We start from the raw sequence: 14,021 nt of genomic DNA, 5'->3' as shown, positions 1-14,021 counted from the left end.
GTATTTTTTGAGAAACACTGTTCTTTCAGAATATCATATAACATTCAGGTGTGAACTATAAGCTGTAAATTCATTCAACCATTATCATTTATGTTTAAAATTTAAAAGTTAAATTATTTGAATATCTTGGGGAGCACCATGTAAATGAAGAGCGTAAAATTACAAACCTGCAGTCTCGCAACAAATAATAGTTTTGTTTTTTTATACTGGCTAATCTTTTAAATCGAAGCAAACTTAGGAATGAATGAATTGTTCATCTTGGTTGACATCACTTCTACCAGTTGTCGTGATGCTACATCAGCTGGACCAAGTTTGCATGTTGTCTCTGTGTTTCCTCATCGCCAGACTCCCCACTTTCTCAAGTATCACCTCTTGATTGCCTTTGGAAAGGTTAGTAGGTTATTCGTAGGATCCAGTGATTGATTCCTTAATCGGTATCAGTGGAACTGGTTGACAACTTATGTTAAATGACTTCAGAGACCTTTGTTCATATCTTAAAGACTAACCTATGTGACTCTCAAAATTACCTATACACTGTGCTGCTGAATGCATTGTTGTTACTCCTTAATCCTATTTCCACTTATTCAGTTATTCATCCAGTTCCTGAAAAACTGAGAAAAACTCTAGCATAGTAAAGTACAGGTTTAGTCTACATACATTAAATATAATACAAAATGTAACTGCTTGACCTAAATACAGCAAAGTATATGATATGTCTGCTCTTAAATCCCACATCTTGCTTATGTGATGTCCACATTTAGATTTTTGCATAATAGGGCAGTTTTATTAATTTATTTTCTCTTTCTGTCTCTCCAACAGCAAGGTCTGCCTTACCAGCCCAGGTCTCTTGAGAGACATACAGAGAGCATCCTCAGCTGGGTATGTTGACTTTTGTAACATTTTAGAACACAGTCTCACTACTACTTGCTGCAACACATTGGTACAACTCATGTTTTACTTTACTGTCATAATTATGTCATAGTATTTGTGTGCTGAAATATCAAATAAAGTCATTTTGATATGAAAAAATGATCATTTGTGAGTCTGATACAATTTCATTTTTGTTTTTAAAAGCCTATTACAAAATACTGCTTCAGTAAAGCACCCCCACAACATGATGCGCCCACTCCCATGCTTAATGGTTAGGATGGTATTCTTTGGCTTGCAAGCCTCACTGTTTTTCCTCCAAACATAATGATGGTCATTACAGCCAAACAGTTTGATCTTGGATTCATCCGACCAGAGGACATTTTTATAAAAAGTAAAACCTTTGTGTCCATGTGCCATTGCAAACTGTAGTCTGGCTTTTTTATAGTGGCTTTGGAGAAGTGGCTTCTTCCTTGCTGAGTTGCCTTTCAGGTTATGTATGTCGATATAGGACTGCGGATATAGATACTTAACTACCTGTTTCCTCCAGCATCTTCACAAGGTCCTTTGCTGTTGTGTCAAAGTACATTCTTCTCTAGGAGACCGAATACGTTTACTTTCTGAGCGGTTTGACAGCTGTGTGGTCCCATGGTGTTTATACCGTGTAATATTTTTTGTATAGAATGAATATGGAACCTACGGATGTTTGAAATTTGTTCCCAAGTATGAACCAGATTTGTGGAGGTCTTAGCAGATTTCTTTTGATTTTGCCATTATGTCAAGCAAAGAGGCAGTGAATTTGATGGTAGACCTTAACATACATCCACATGTTTACTCAAAATAGGCTAACTGGCTATCAGAAGCTAGTTGTCTAATTGCTTAGTGGCTTGACATCATTTTCAGGAATGTTCCAAGCTGTTTAAAGGCACAGTAAACAAAGTGTATGTGAACTTGTGCCCCACTGAAATTGTGATATAGTCAATAAAAAGTGGAATATCATGTGAACATTGTCGGGAAAAATGACTCTTGCCCTGCAAAGTAGATATCTTAAACTATATGCCGAATTTATAGTTTGTTAGCATAAAATCTGTGGAAGGGTTATAAAGTGAGTTTTAAAGAATTAAACTGTAACCCAGGTCATTGGAGCAATAATGAGAGTTTAAATTAGACAGAGGTCTTGAATTAGGAGTCAATACAGTAGCTCAAATTTGCTTGAACATGTGTCACTTTTAGAATCTTCATGTGTTGTGGACATTGTAAGCATAAAACTGGATAACTGATATACATTATGCAACAAAAAAACTCAAGATTTATTTCATGAACATTTTAATATTGTTTGCTCTTGCTTAATGTTGGCTTGGACTGGCCCACTTTGAAGTGCATTGCATCAGAAATGTTGTCCCTTTTCTCCATGAAAACATAAGATTACTTTTTTTTCTTTTTCATTACCGCAAACAGCACAGGGTAAGCAAGAGATACATTTTTTTCATTTTTAAGTTTTAATATTCCTTTAATCCCACCCCCAGAAATGATCAGGGCTGTGCTCCTTCAAATCCTTTCAAATAATTTGTGAAACTGCTACTATTATTTATTTATTTCCAGTTGTCCTTAATCTGGATTCCACTATATCAAGATATTTTATTTTAAATGGTTTATCCAGCCAGTTATTAAATATCATCAGTGTAAATGTAGCCATTGTCTTACCACCTAGATTGCTAGCATATAGTAGTTTCTTAATGTCTGTACTGTTTATGCCATGTAGCACACATTAAACATGTCATTCACTAATTAATTTTGTTTTTGTTTTAGAAATCTTTTTTAATCTGTGTCCCATATATCGTTGCCTCTTCAGCCACTGCTTTAGTTAAGCAAACTCTTGCTTTAGAAGAGAATGCACACTTCAAATACACCTTGATAGAATGAACATTTTTGCCCAGATCATTGGTGCTATGAGGAAATGTTTAAAAGACTGCTCTTCAATGAGGGGTAATCAATTCAGAAGCTAAAATTTGCCTGAAAATCCTACAGTTTCATAAACTTCTTATTTTCTGGAAATATTCTTTAAAGAGTTGCTATAGCTGTTGCATCATTTTAGTTTTGAATCTTGTGGCCTGCATAGTGCGCTTTTGCCGCCCAAACTTGACACAGACAGACGCAGGACACAAATTCGGCTCACACGTTTATATTTTTTTTCTTTTTCCTCATGAGAAATGCCTTCACACATTTCCCACCTGTACAGCACAGCTCATGTACAAACACTCAACACAAAACTTTCTTTCCTTCTTGTTCTTTCTTACTGTTCCTCTCTCTTTATTTCCACTCCTCCTCCAGCAAGCTTTGTCCACCTCCTCCCAACTCTGGCTCTCAGTGTAGTGGCAGCTGGCTCCTTTTATCGGGTACCTGGAAATTTCTCCAGGTGCTTGAGGACCTTCTTCCGGCAACACTTCTGGGTGTGCTTGCAACCAAAGGCTCCGCAATTCTCTAGGTTCCCCTTGGCAGTGGCCGTGGGCCCCAGCAGTGTTGAGCTTCCATCCTCCAAACCCGTGGCACTGCTGCAAGCCAGGTCGACTGCCATGTAGTGCCCTGGGGGAGGTAATGTCCTAGATAAGCCCTTTCCACCCGGTCCTTTCAGTATAGAGGCATCCCAGCGGGGCAAGGGTCTTAGCCATACACCACAATCTTCAAGCTCAAATTATATATATGAAGAAAATAACCCTTTCATTTATTCTAAAAAGTAAAACTGAGTGTGCTTGTTAATGTTATTGACTAAAATCTGGTTTAATTTAATTAAAGTAATTACTGTTCAGTCTATCTTGATTTTTGTTTCAGAAAAGACATTTTTTTGATAATTCTGTCATTAATTTCACTTTTCGCTGCAGTCTGTATTTCATAGACTTAATGTTTATATTTGTTTTAAGTTGTTTAAATTTGTTTGTTTTTTGCAATTTGGTAAATTTTGGCAGTTGCTTCAAAAGAGTATAATTGTATGACATAACACGGAAAAGTGATTTAGATAGAAATACTATAGGTGTCTAAGCTATGTAATATTAAGTGGTAAAATTTTACTGTCACATTGTACATCTAAAAAGGCAAAGCATTACATTATTGTTTGTTTTGAATTATAATACAGCCAATTAAATGGTTTTGAATTTTCCAACATTAAAATAATACAAGGTTTCCATTTTTGTTGTTGAAATTTTGTTACAGAATCTTGCACTTAAAGTGAGTATAGTAATCCCTCCTCCATCGCGGGGGTTGCGTTCCAGAGCCACCCGCGAAATAAGAAAATCCGCGAAGTAGAAACCATATGTTTGTATGGTTATTTTTATATTGTCATGCTTGGGTCACAGATTTGCGATGAAACACAGGAGGTTGTAGTGAGACAGGAACGTTATTCAAACACTGCAAACAAACATTTGTCTCTTTTTCAAAAGTTTAAACTGTGCTCCATGACAAGACAGAGATGACAGTTCCGTCTCACAATTAAAAGAATGCAAACATATTTTCCTCTTCAAAGGAGTGCGCGTCAGGAGCAGAGTCTGTCAGAAAGACAGAGGAACGCAAACAAATCAATAGGGCTGTTTGCTTTTAAGTATGCGAAGCACCGCGGCACAAAGCTGTTGAAGGTGGCAGCTCACACCCCCTCCGTCAGGAGCAGGGAGAGAGAGAGAGAGTTTGTTTTTCAAACAAAAATCAATACCTGCCCTTCAAGCTTTTAAGTTTGCGAAGCACCGTACAGCATGTCGTTTCAGGAAGCAGCTGCACAAAAGATAGCAACGTGAAGATAATCTTTCAGCATTTTTAGATGAGCGTCCTTATTGTCTAGGTGTGCGAACAGCTCCCCTGCTCAATCCCCCTACGTCAGAATCAGAGAAAGTCAGCGCAAGAGAGACAGAAAAGTAAGCCGGGTAGCTTCTCAGCCATCTGCCAATAGCGTCCCTTGTATGAAATCAACTGGGCAAACCAACTGAGGAAGCATGTACCAGAAATTAAAAGACCCATTGTCCGCAGAAATCCGCGAACCAGCAAAAAATCTGCGATATATATTTAAATATGCTTACATATAAAATCCGCGATGGAGTGAAGCCACGAAAGGCGAAGCGCGATATAGCGAGGGATTACTGTAATGATGTCATGTGCTGATTTTGAAGGGTAGCAACTCCTGCCTTTTGTGGGGTGCTTGTATGTCTTCTTCATGTTGGTTTCATCCAGACACTCTAGATTCCATTGACTCTCAAAAGTCATAGTTATGCATTTGTGTCTGCCCTGTGGTGGACTAATGTCTTGTTTTAGTTCCTATCTTGCACACTAAGCTGCTGCAATGGCCTCTGGCTATCTGAAGTATTTAAATAAAAAAAAATTTAAATGAATGGATGTGATTTTTACCCTCCTTTTAACACCTAATTTTTTTCTGCATGTTCTTGTACTTAATTCATACTTATTGTATTTTTTTGTATTATGTTCACTACTGGATTGCATATGGCACAATTAAATAAAAAGGTCATATACGTATGTCCAATTCTGTTGTAATATATGTAAAAATATATATCAAGTTAATTGTAAACACATTTTAAATGCTACAGTTTTTGCTCATTTTAAAATAACAATAGGGTTAGGCAAGAAATAGCTGCTCTGATGACCAAATAATAAAATGTAATTAAATGCTGCCTTTTCCATGCACATTTTCCATCATTATACCATGAGTGCTGCGTAGAAAGTCGACTTTAAACAACAACACTTTTTGATCTTAATTTCCCCTTGTTCTTGAGATGGGTTTTAGATTTTACGTGGTCATTGCAAGTATATTTTCTTGTCTAGTCTATGGTATTCTGGCAAAACTTGCAGAAAAGTTGTTGTCCAGATTTGTAAAAGTCGCCGGGATATTGTTGTGCACTCAATTTTGCAGTTAAGCTTGTGTTTCTTAGTTTTTTCTTCGTAGTTAGTGTGTCTGATACTGCTCGTTTTGACATTTCTATCTTGTGCAGCTGGCAAATTAGAGTGCCTTTAACGAGAAAACATGCAGGAAACATGCTCACAGATAGAGGCACGACCGAATTTCTACGAAGAATTGCGTTTGCTTGAAAAACAGCAAACCAGAAAAAAGTATCTGAATGATAGAACTACAGATTATTCAATTGTTTAATTAATTAGGAAGTTTTGTAACAGTCATTCTGTGATTCCGTCCACATCGAGGAAATCCTAGGGCCCTACACTAGTGATTAACTAGTATTTTTGCACATTAGTGATGTGTATAACATTAAAAGAAACTAACTATATCAATGTATATATTTAGAACATCCAAAGTTTATTGTATTAGTAGCTAAGAATATTTCTGATCAACAAGGGAAAAAGGTGTCAACAGTGTGGCAAAGGCCTTTTAGAAACCTTGCTGTCAAAGACACAGAAAAATCAGAACTGTGCAATGTTTTAGATGAAGATAAGTTAGCAACTAGGAAAAAATGAGGGAGAAAGGGAGGAGATGAGAATGTATGCAGCTTAAAGGTTCGTTTAGATAGAGTTTCAGAATGTAAATGAATTTTTTCAATTAAACATTTTTTTCTACAGCTTAATGGCATTTTGTGTAACTATATTTTTTTTAATTAATTCATACATATTTAATGTTTCTACCAAATTGGTAAATAACACTTCTTTTCGTTTTAGGCCTCATTTCTGTGGTCTGTTTCCTACTACACATCACCACTTGTTGCATTTTACCTCTACAGAAAAGGTATGGAATATTTGTAAGACCTGTATATTTTACCAGTTTGATTTACATTTGGAAACGGACACTATCATTTCTTACTTTGCTAACTTTTAGATGTATAAATTACTCATTCACAATGCTGAAATTAAAATGTCACAGTACTTAAGAAATGTTCTTTTCCTTAAGTTGTTCACATAGGCCATACTTTTCCATATGGTTGCATTTAATTTTTTAAATTATTAAATCATTTGAAAATGTTTGTAATTTATATGTGCTTTGAACTGTAGACCCTGATCCCTAACTGTATGCAGCCAGGGGCACTTCATCCCTGGGAATGTGTTCTTTTTAGAATTGCAGCTTTACTGCAGCCAATATGTATTGTGCCAAAGAAAGGATATATTTATTTTGATTTTAAATGTACCCTTTCTTTACCCTTTTCATTCCACAGTTATTGGTACCCCGGTAAGGATTAGTTAAAGGGTTTTAAAACAAAATCACCTTTTGGTGAATTACATTAATCTTGCACTGAAACACATGTGCCATAATTACTTGTGAACAAAGTGTAATTGACGCATATTTTTTATTCATATCTGAACATTTTAAGTTGGACCAGAAAGTGTTGAAACTTTCAAGTAGTAATCCATTATATCCTGTTTCACTGGGACATAAATATGGATGGTACGGAGATGAAATTCTCGTATTCTTTCCTCACCATGGGAAAGGTAAGAGAACACACAATTCAAATGAGCGAAAAGTGCGTAGAGCTTCAAAAGTCTGGGAATGGCTATAAGAAAAATTACTGCTCGCCTGAAAATGCCCATATCTACTGCTAGGGCAATAATTAAAAAGTTCAGATCACCTGGAACTGTTACTAACTTGCCTGAAAGAGGTCCCAAGTTTAATTTGCCCCCACACATAATGAGTAGAATGCTAAGAGAGGTAAAAAAAATCTCCAAGTACCACTGTTGGGGAATTACAGAAAAAAGTAGCATCTTAGGGTCATCAAGTCTTGAAAACATCAGACACCACTTCAATGCCAAAGATTATTTCGCAGGCATGCATTTGTCATTTAACCACAAACACTAAACGCTACTGGAATTTTAATTGAAACCATGTTCAATGGTTAGATTAAATGAAAATTGAGCTTATGGGCAACAAACACTCAAGGTGAGTTTAGTGTAAAAAGGGTGGCTATACCAAAAAGAACCTGATCCCCACTGTCAAGTATGGTGGACATTCTGTTTTTCTGCGAAAGGCTCTGGGAACCTTGTTAGGGTACATGGCATCATGGAATACCAGGAGATTTTAAGTTTAAATCTTGCTGCCTTTGCCATGAAACTAAAACTGGATCATCTCCGAATCCTCCAACAACACAATGTTCAAACTAATATAAAAATTGTTAAAGAAGCACAAAGTCAAGCTTCTGCCATGGCTGTCTCAGTCCCCAGTCCTAAACCCCTTTGGAAACCTGTGGGGTGAGCTGAAGAGGAACGTGCACAAGAGAGGACCGTGGACCTTGGATGATCTGAAGAGATTCTGTAAAGAGGAATAATCTCAGATTCCCTTGTACTATATACTTCAACCTTTATAAAGGGAAAATTTTACAAGAGATGACTCTCTGCTGTTTTATTGGCAAAGGGGGTTGTACAAGGTATTAAATACAGAGGTGCCAATAATCATAGCATTTGTGGTTTTGTTAAGAATAATTATTTCCTGATGAGGAATTACAGTGATCCCTCATTATATCGCGCTTCGCCTTTCGCGGCTTCACTCCATCGCGGATTTTATATGTAAGCATATTTAAATATATATCGCAGATTTTTTGCTGGTTCGCGGATTTCTGCGGACAATGGGTCTTTTAATTTCTGGTACATGCTTCCTCAGTTGGTTTGCCCAGTTGATTTCATACAAGGGACGCTATTGGCAGATGGCTGAGAAGCTAGATTGCTTACTTTTGTCTATCTCTCTCTTGCGCAGACTTTCTCTGATCCTGATGTAGGGGGATTGAGCAGGGGGGCTGTTCGCACACCTAGACGATACGGACGCTCGTCTAAAAATGCTGAAAGATTATCTTCACGTTGCTATCTTTTGTGCAGCTGCTTCCTGAAATGACATGCTGCACGTTGCTTCGCATACTTAAAAACTCAAAGGGCACGTATTGATTTTTGACTGAAAAACAAACTCTGTCTCTCTCTCTCTCTCTCTCCCTGCTCCTGACGGAGGGGGTGTGAGCTGCCGCCTTCAACAGCTTTGTGCCACGGTGCTTCGCATACTTAAAAGCAAACAGCCCTATTGATTTGTTTGCTTTCCTGTGTCTTTCTGACAGACTCTGCTCCTGACGCGCACTCCTTTGAAGAGGAAAATATGTTTGCATTCTTTTAATTGTGAGACGGAACTGTCATCTCTGTCTTGTCATGGAGCACAGTTTAAACTTTTGAAAAAGAGACAAATGTTTGTTTGCAGTGTTTGAATAACGTTCCTGTCTCTCTACAACCTCCTGTGTTTCTGCGCAAATCTGTGACCCAAGCATGACAATCTAAAAATAACCATATAAACATATGGTTTGTACTTCGTGGATTTTCTTATTTCGCGGGTGGCTCTGGAACGCAACCCCCGCGATGGAGGAGGGATTACTGTATTTTGTCTCAGAATAAATTTACTTCAGTTAAAAGTTGGATTTATCTCATTTTTTCAGTGTGAGATTAAGATAATTCACCAAATGGCAGTGTTTTTGGTTTTTTTTTTCACTTTTTTCACTAATCTTTACCAGGGTTGCCAATAATTGTGGCGGGGACTGTAAAAATAACTGAAGGAATCCTGTAGTGCAGTTCCGTTGTCCTACAATTCTCCAGTTGCATGTTAGTGGATTCAGAGACCTAAGCTCAGACAGAAGAGGATATCTTGAGCACCTCTATTTAGGCAGGCTTAGCTTCAGTAAAGCTGTGGCAATCTTTTTACAATTATGACTTTTCTGAGTCCCAAAAAATTTGCCAATAAAATACAAACATACTTTTTTTTACTAGTATTACATATGGATTAAACATTCTTCTACCAATTTAGCATATCCCTTAACATCTATATCCTTAACATCTACTTTCCATTCTTTTACTGTCGCATTACTGAAAATGGAACAGTACACCTGTTCATTCTGCTTCCAGCCTCAATTGACAAGTCTTTATGTATTAGAATATGTGGACCACCAGGTGGCGAATGAGCCGCCCTAACCCCGACACAGGTAGACATAAGATACAAGTGCAAACACACGCTTTTTTTTTTTTTTTTTTATCTTTTCCCCGTGGGAAATGCCTTTCCCTGTTTCCCAAATGTACAACTCAGTTTAAGCACACTCTTCTCCTTTTTCTTCCTCTCTTTCTTTTCCTCCACTCATCCTCCAGCAGGCTTTGTCCTCTTCCACTCAATTCTGGCTCCTGGAATAGTGGCTGCTGATTCCCTTTGTAAGGTACCCTGCAGCACTTACAGGTGTGGCGGTAATGCTGCAATCAAGGTCTCGGCAGCAGCTGCAGCACCCCTTGGCGGCACCCATAGAACCCAACAGGACTGCACCAATCTCCATCTCCCATGGAACCCTGTGGGAGTCTGAGGCACTGCTGCAACTCAGGGGGGCTGCCACGTACCACTCCGAGGGAGGTAATGCTCTGGATACACTCCCTCCCCCAGTCCTTCCAGTGTTAGAGGTGTTCCGGCCATACACCACAAATATGATATATTGTTAAAAGTTAATCATGTATATATGTAAGCCTCCAGCTGCCCCTCTAGTCTATACTGGATAAGCAGGTTAAGAGGATGGATGGATATAAGCTAAGCAAATTTATATTAAACGGCTCCAGGCTAATAGATCATTGTGCAAGGCTTGTTTCCACTCTAAGCGTATCTGCCGTATTTCCAAACTATTTTACACCTAAAAAAAAACCACAAGAAAAGTGTTAAAACATTATAACATGTTATAACCATACATGCTTATGTGTTTGTGACAAAAAATTGAGTTTATTAAACATCATTTTAGGAGTGTGTGGTATGACCAAAAATACATATCTCGGGATAATTAAACATGGTAGCAATTTCAGTAGACACCTTTGTAATGTTTGTTGTACTTTTTAGACTGAAACATATGTTTTAACAAGTAACAAATGTATTAATGAGTAACTGCGCACACAAGTATGTCTTTTATACAACAAAACACTTTTTTCTGCTATATTCTGTGATAGCAGATATTCACCTCTCCTGCTTGAATCAGTAAAAGTGCAGCTTCTTTCTCACAGTAAGTATGGCTAAGCAAACACAGGAGTAGTTTTTCTTGTTCTCTCTCCATGTTTTAAACTGTCAGCTTTAAACATAAATACATCGTCAAGCCAACTTAGTCAAATGCAGAGCCAACAATGATTCACCAGTCAAGTTGAACTACACATCACTCTAGGGAAATAATTTTTTTAAAGACTAAGGTTTAGGGTTGTCATGATACCAGAATTTCAAACTTTGATATGATACTATTTTCAATGTCCAAAACAGTATATTTTGCAATTCAATAAAATACTTTTTGAAATAAATTGTAGTTCTTTATGCATTAAAATCTTTAAATTGGTGAAAACAAGTCATATGCATATACTTAAAGTAGTGTGGTTTTTTGTAAAAGATAAAAGTAAAATTCTGTAAACAATAAAATGTAAAGAAGTGTAAATGCGGGCAGCAGTTTTTTTTACATTGCTGACAACATACTGTTACTGAGGTAGTACAATGAAATGTTGCAATGTCATTAAAATATTGATTCAATAAATATTGAAATTCTTAGTAAACAATATAAATTAAAAGAATTCAAGCAAGCATTAAACATTCAGTAGGGATTTCACAATACCAGAATTTTAGTATTCAATACAGACACCGGTGAAATTTCATAATACCTTTTGATACCACTGCAAAAACAGAAATCTCATTCTACTTTTTTATTAAAGGTATCTCCATTATTAAAGTCAATATTTTTTTTCCTTTAATAGAATATAAAAATATATAAATACTAACATATTCACATTTATTTGGCTGATGCCTGTATCCAAGGCAGCCTATAATATTTTAAATAAAATTGGTGACATATTTTTTTGTTCTTCCAATTGGAGCACAGGTAGGTGAATTGAATTGCCCAGGGTTAGTCAGTGTCAGTAGAGGAATTTAAACCTACAGCTTCGGGTCTTGAAGTCCAAAGCCTTAAACACTATACAAACTGCCTGCCAAACACTATGCCACATTGCCACACTAGTCACAGCAGCTTTAAAATACTGGTGTACCCAGCTCTAATTTAAGTAAACTAGTATGGGCATTCACAAATATCAAAATACAATGCAGGACTTGAATTTTAATATGTGTCCATATAACAACAAATGCATGAAATTTTATAATCTTGAAGAGATTTCAACATGGGATTTATAATGGACACTATTATCATGGACTACCTGATTTATATTACCATATGAACATTTTATATTTATTCTTGAACTTTTTCTCTCCAGTAACTGAGAAATACTGCTTACTAAGGGTAAAGATTCAAACATTATTGTATCTGTACTGTTGAATTATTGAATTCCAAGATTATTCGGGATATTTTAAACAGATTTTTAAAATCCAATTTTGTAACAACATGCTTTTAAAATTTGGTTTGTAACATTTGCTGTTATAAGATTTCTATTTACATTATTCATCCATCCATTCTCCAACCCGCTGAATCCGAACACAGGGTCACGGGGGTCTGCTGGAGCCAATCCCAGCCAACACAGGGCACAAGGCAGGGAACCAATCCTGGGCAGGGTGCCAACCCACCGCAGGACACACACAAACACACCAAGCACACACTAGGGCCAATTTAGAATCGCCAATCCACCTAGCCAGCATGTCTTTGGACTGTGGGAGGAAACCGGAGCGCCCGGAGGAAACCCACGCAGACACGGGGAGAACATGCAAACTCCACGCAGGGAGGACCCGGGAAGCGAACCCAGGTCTCCCAACTGCGAGGCAGCAGCGCTACCCACTGCGCCACCGTGCCGCCCTATTTACATTATTAGATGGTTAAAAACTTAACAACAGAGTAATGGATGAGTCTAATGGATTTGACTTTCAAATGTAACAAAATTCAGGACCTTTTATTTCCTATATCTGTCCCTGCTGTTTTGGTTTTTTTTTTTTTTCTTTTCACACGTTTGCCCGAACGTATTTCCTGCATGAAATCAAACTTGTCAGCTTTACATTAATTCATTGTTTCAGAACTCTTGTTAAAATAGCCCAGGTTGTGCTGTTTTAAAAGTATCTCATTTGAGTGAACAGACTTTGCTGTTGCTTAGCTTGTATACAAATCCAGAAGTGGAATATTAACTAGACCTGCAGTTTCTTGTATAGCCCAGAATCACACAAGGAATTCCTCAAAGGGCTTTAATGGGCCCTGTTGTTTGACAACCCCCTTACTTTGACTCTGTAAGAAGAGAGAGAGGTTAGGAGTATGCGCTGATACAGCACATTGCTGTACCCACAACATGAGAAACCAACTCAGGGTCCCAGATTAGGACCCGATTGCAGCCATGCAATGGATGACACCTCAGCACCAACTAGAGGGAGGTTTTTTATGGTGGCTGGAGTGCCAATTCTGCCACCAACCCCCAGGTTTTTCCGTGCAGGTAGGAGGGCCTACATTCAGGGCTGGATGCATATTAACATCATGCCCAGGACGGATTAACTCTGTAAGACAAGAGAAATATCTCAAAAGTCTTTTAGGGAAAAAATGTAGAGAAAAGCCAAGCAAAATGACACCTTTTATTGGCTAACTAGAAAGATTACAATATGCAAGCTTTCGAGGCAACTCAGGCCCCTTCCTCGAAAGCTTGCATATTGTAATCTTTCTAGTTAGCCAATAAAAGGTGTCATTTTGCTTGGCTTTTCTCTACATTCATAATGGCTAACACGGTACAGCACCCTAGTACTAGGGAAAAAATGTAAAATTTGAAGAAGAAGAAAAAAAAAAAATGGAAAGGCAATTAAGAGAGCAACCCCTTTCCAGGTAGGTTGGTTCCTCTTCACAGTGCTAGATCTGTCATTGCTATCTCAGAAATACAATACAATACAATAGTACAAACTACTTTGTTTTTGCGCTAAACTTGCACCAAGTGCAGGCTTAGAGTGCCATTACAACTCAAGGCAAAATGCAACAATAGATTATACAGAACTATCACATATAAGAATACAGATTTGTTCAAATACTTCAAAACAAAATAGAAACTAATTAAAATAAATTAAAAACAACGGTATCTTTCCATCAACTAATTGTAGAAAAATGGCCAGATTTTAAGAAAGGAGTCTGACAAGCCAGACGCGGTCAGAGTCCTTGAGACCTTGGCAAACAATTCATAGAGGCCTGCATGTATCTTGTGGCTTTCCATCCCCATTTGCCACATAG

At 37.5% G+C, this 14,021-nt stretch overlaps 1 protein-coding gene across 1 annotated transcript in view; it reads left to right on the top strand.

Annotated features, from left to right (window-relative positions):
• The window catches only part of abhd16a (abhydrolase domain containing 16A, phospholipase), a 53,949-nt gene that overhangs the window by 1,602 nt on the left and 38,326 nt on the right, over positions 1-14,021 (top strand). The window contains exons 2-3 of the mRNA XM_051934692.1: positions 820-879; positions 6,529-6,595. Coding sequence (XP_051790652.1) covers positions 820-879; positions 6,529-6,595 — 127 coding nt within the window. The remainder of the gene's footprint in view (positions 1-819; positions 880-6,528; positions 6,596-14,021) is intronic.

The sequence above is a fragment of the Erpetoichthys calabaricus genome, chromosome 1, assembly GCF_900747795.2.
Source record: "Erpetoichthys calabaricus chromosome 1, fErpCal1.3, whole genome shotgun sequence".
NCBI classification, from domain to species: domain Eukaryota; kingdom Metazoa; phylum Chordata; class Cladistia; order Polypteriformes; family Polypteridae; genus Erpetoichthys; species Erpetoichthys calabaricus.
This window is presented reverse-complemented; position numbering and strand designations above follow the sequence as displayed.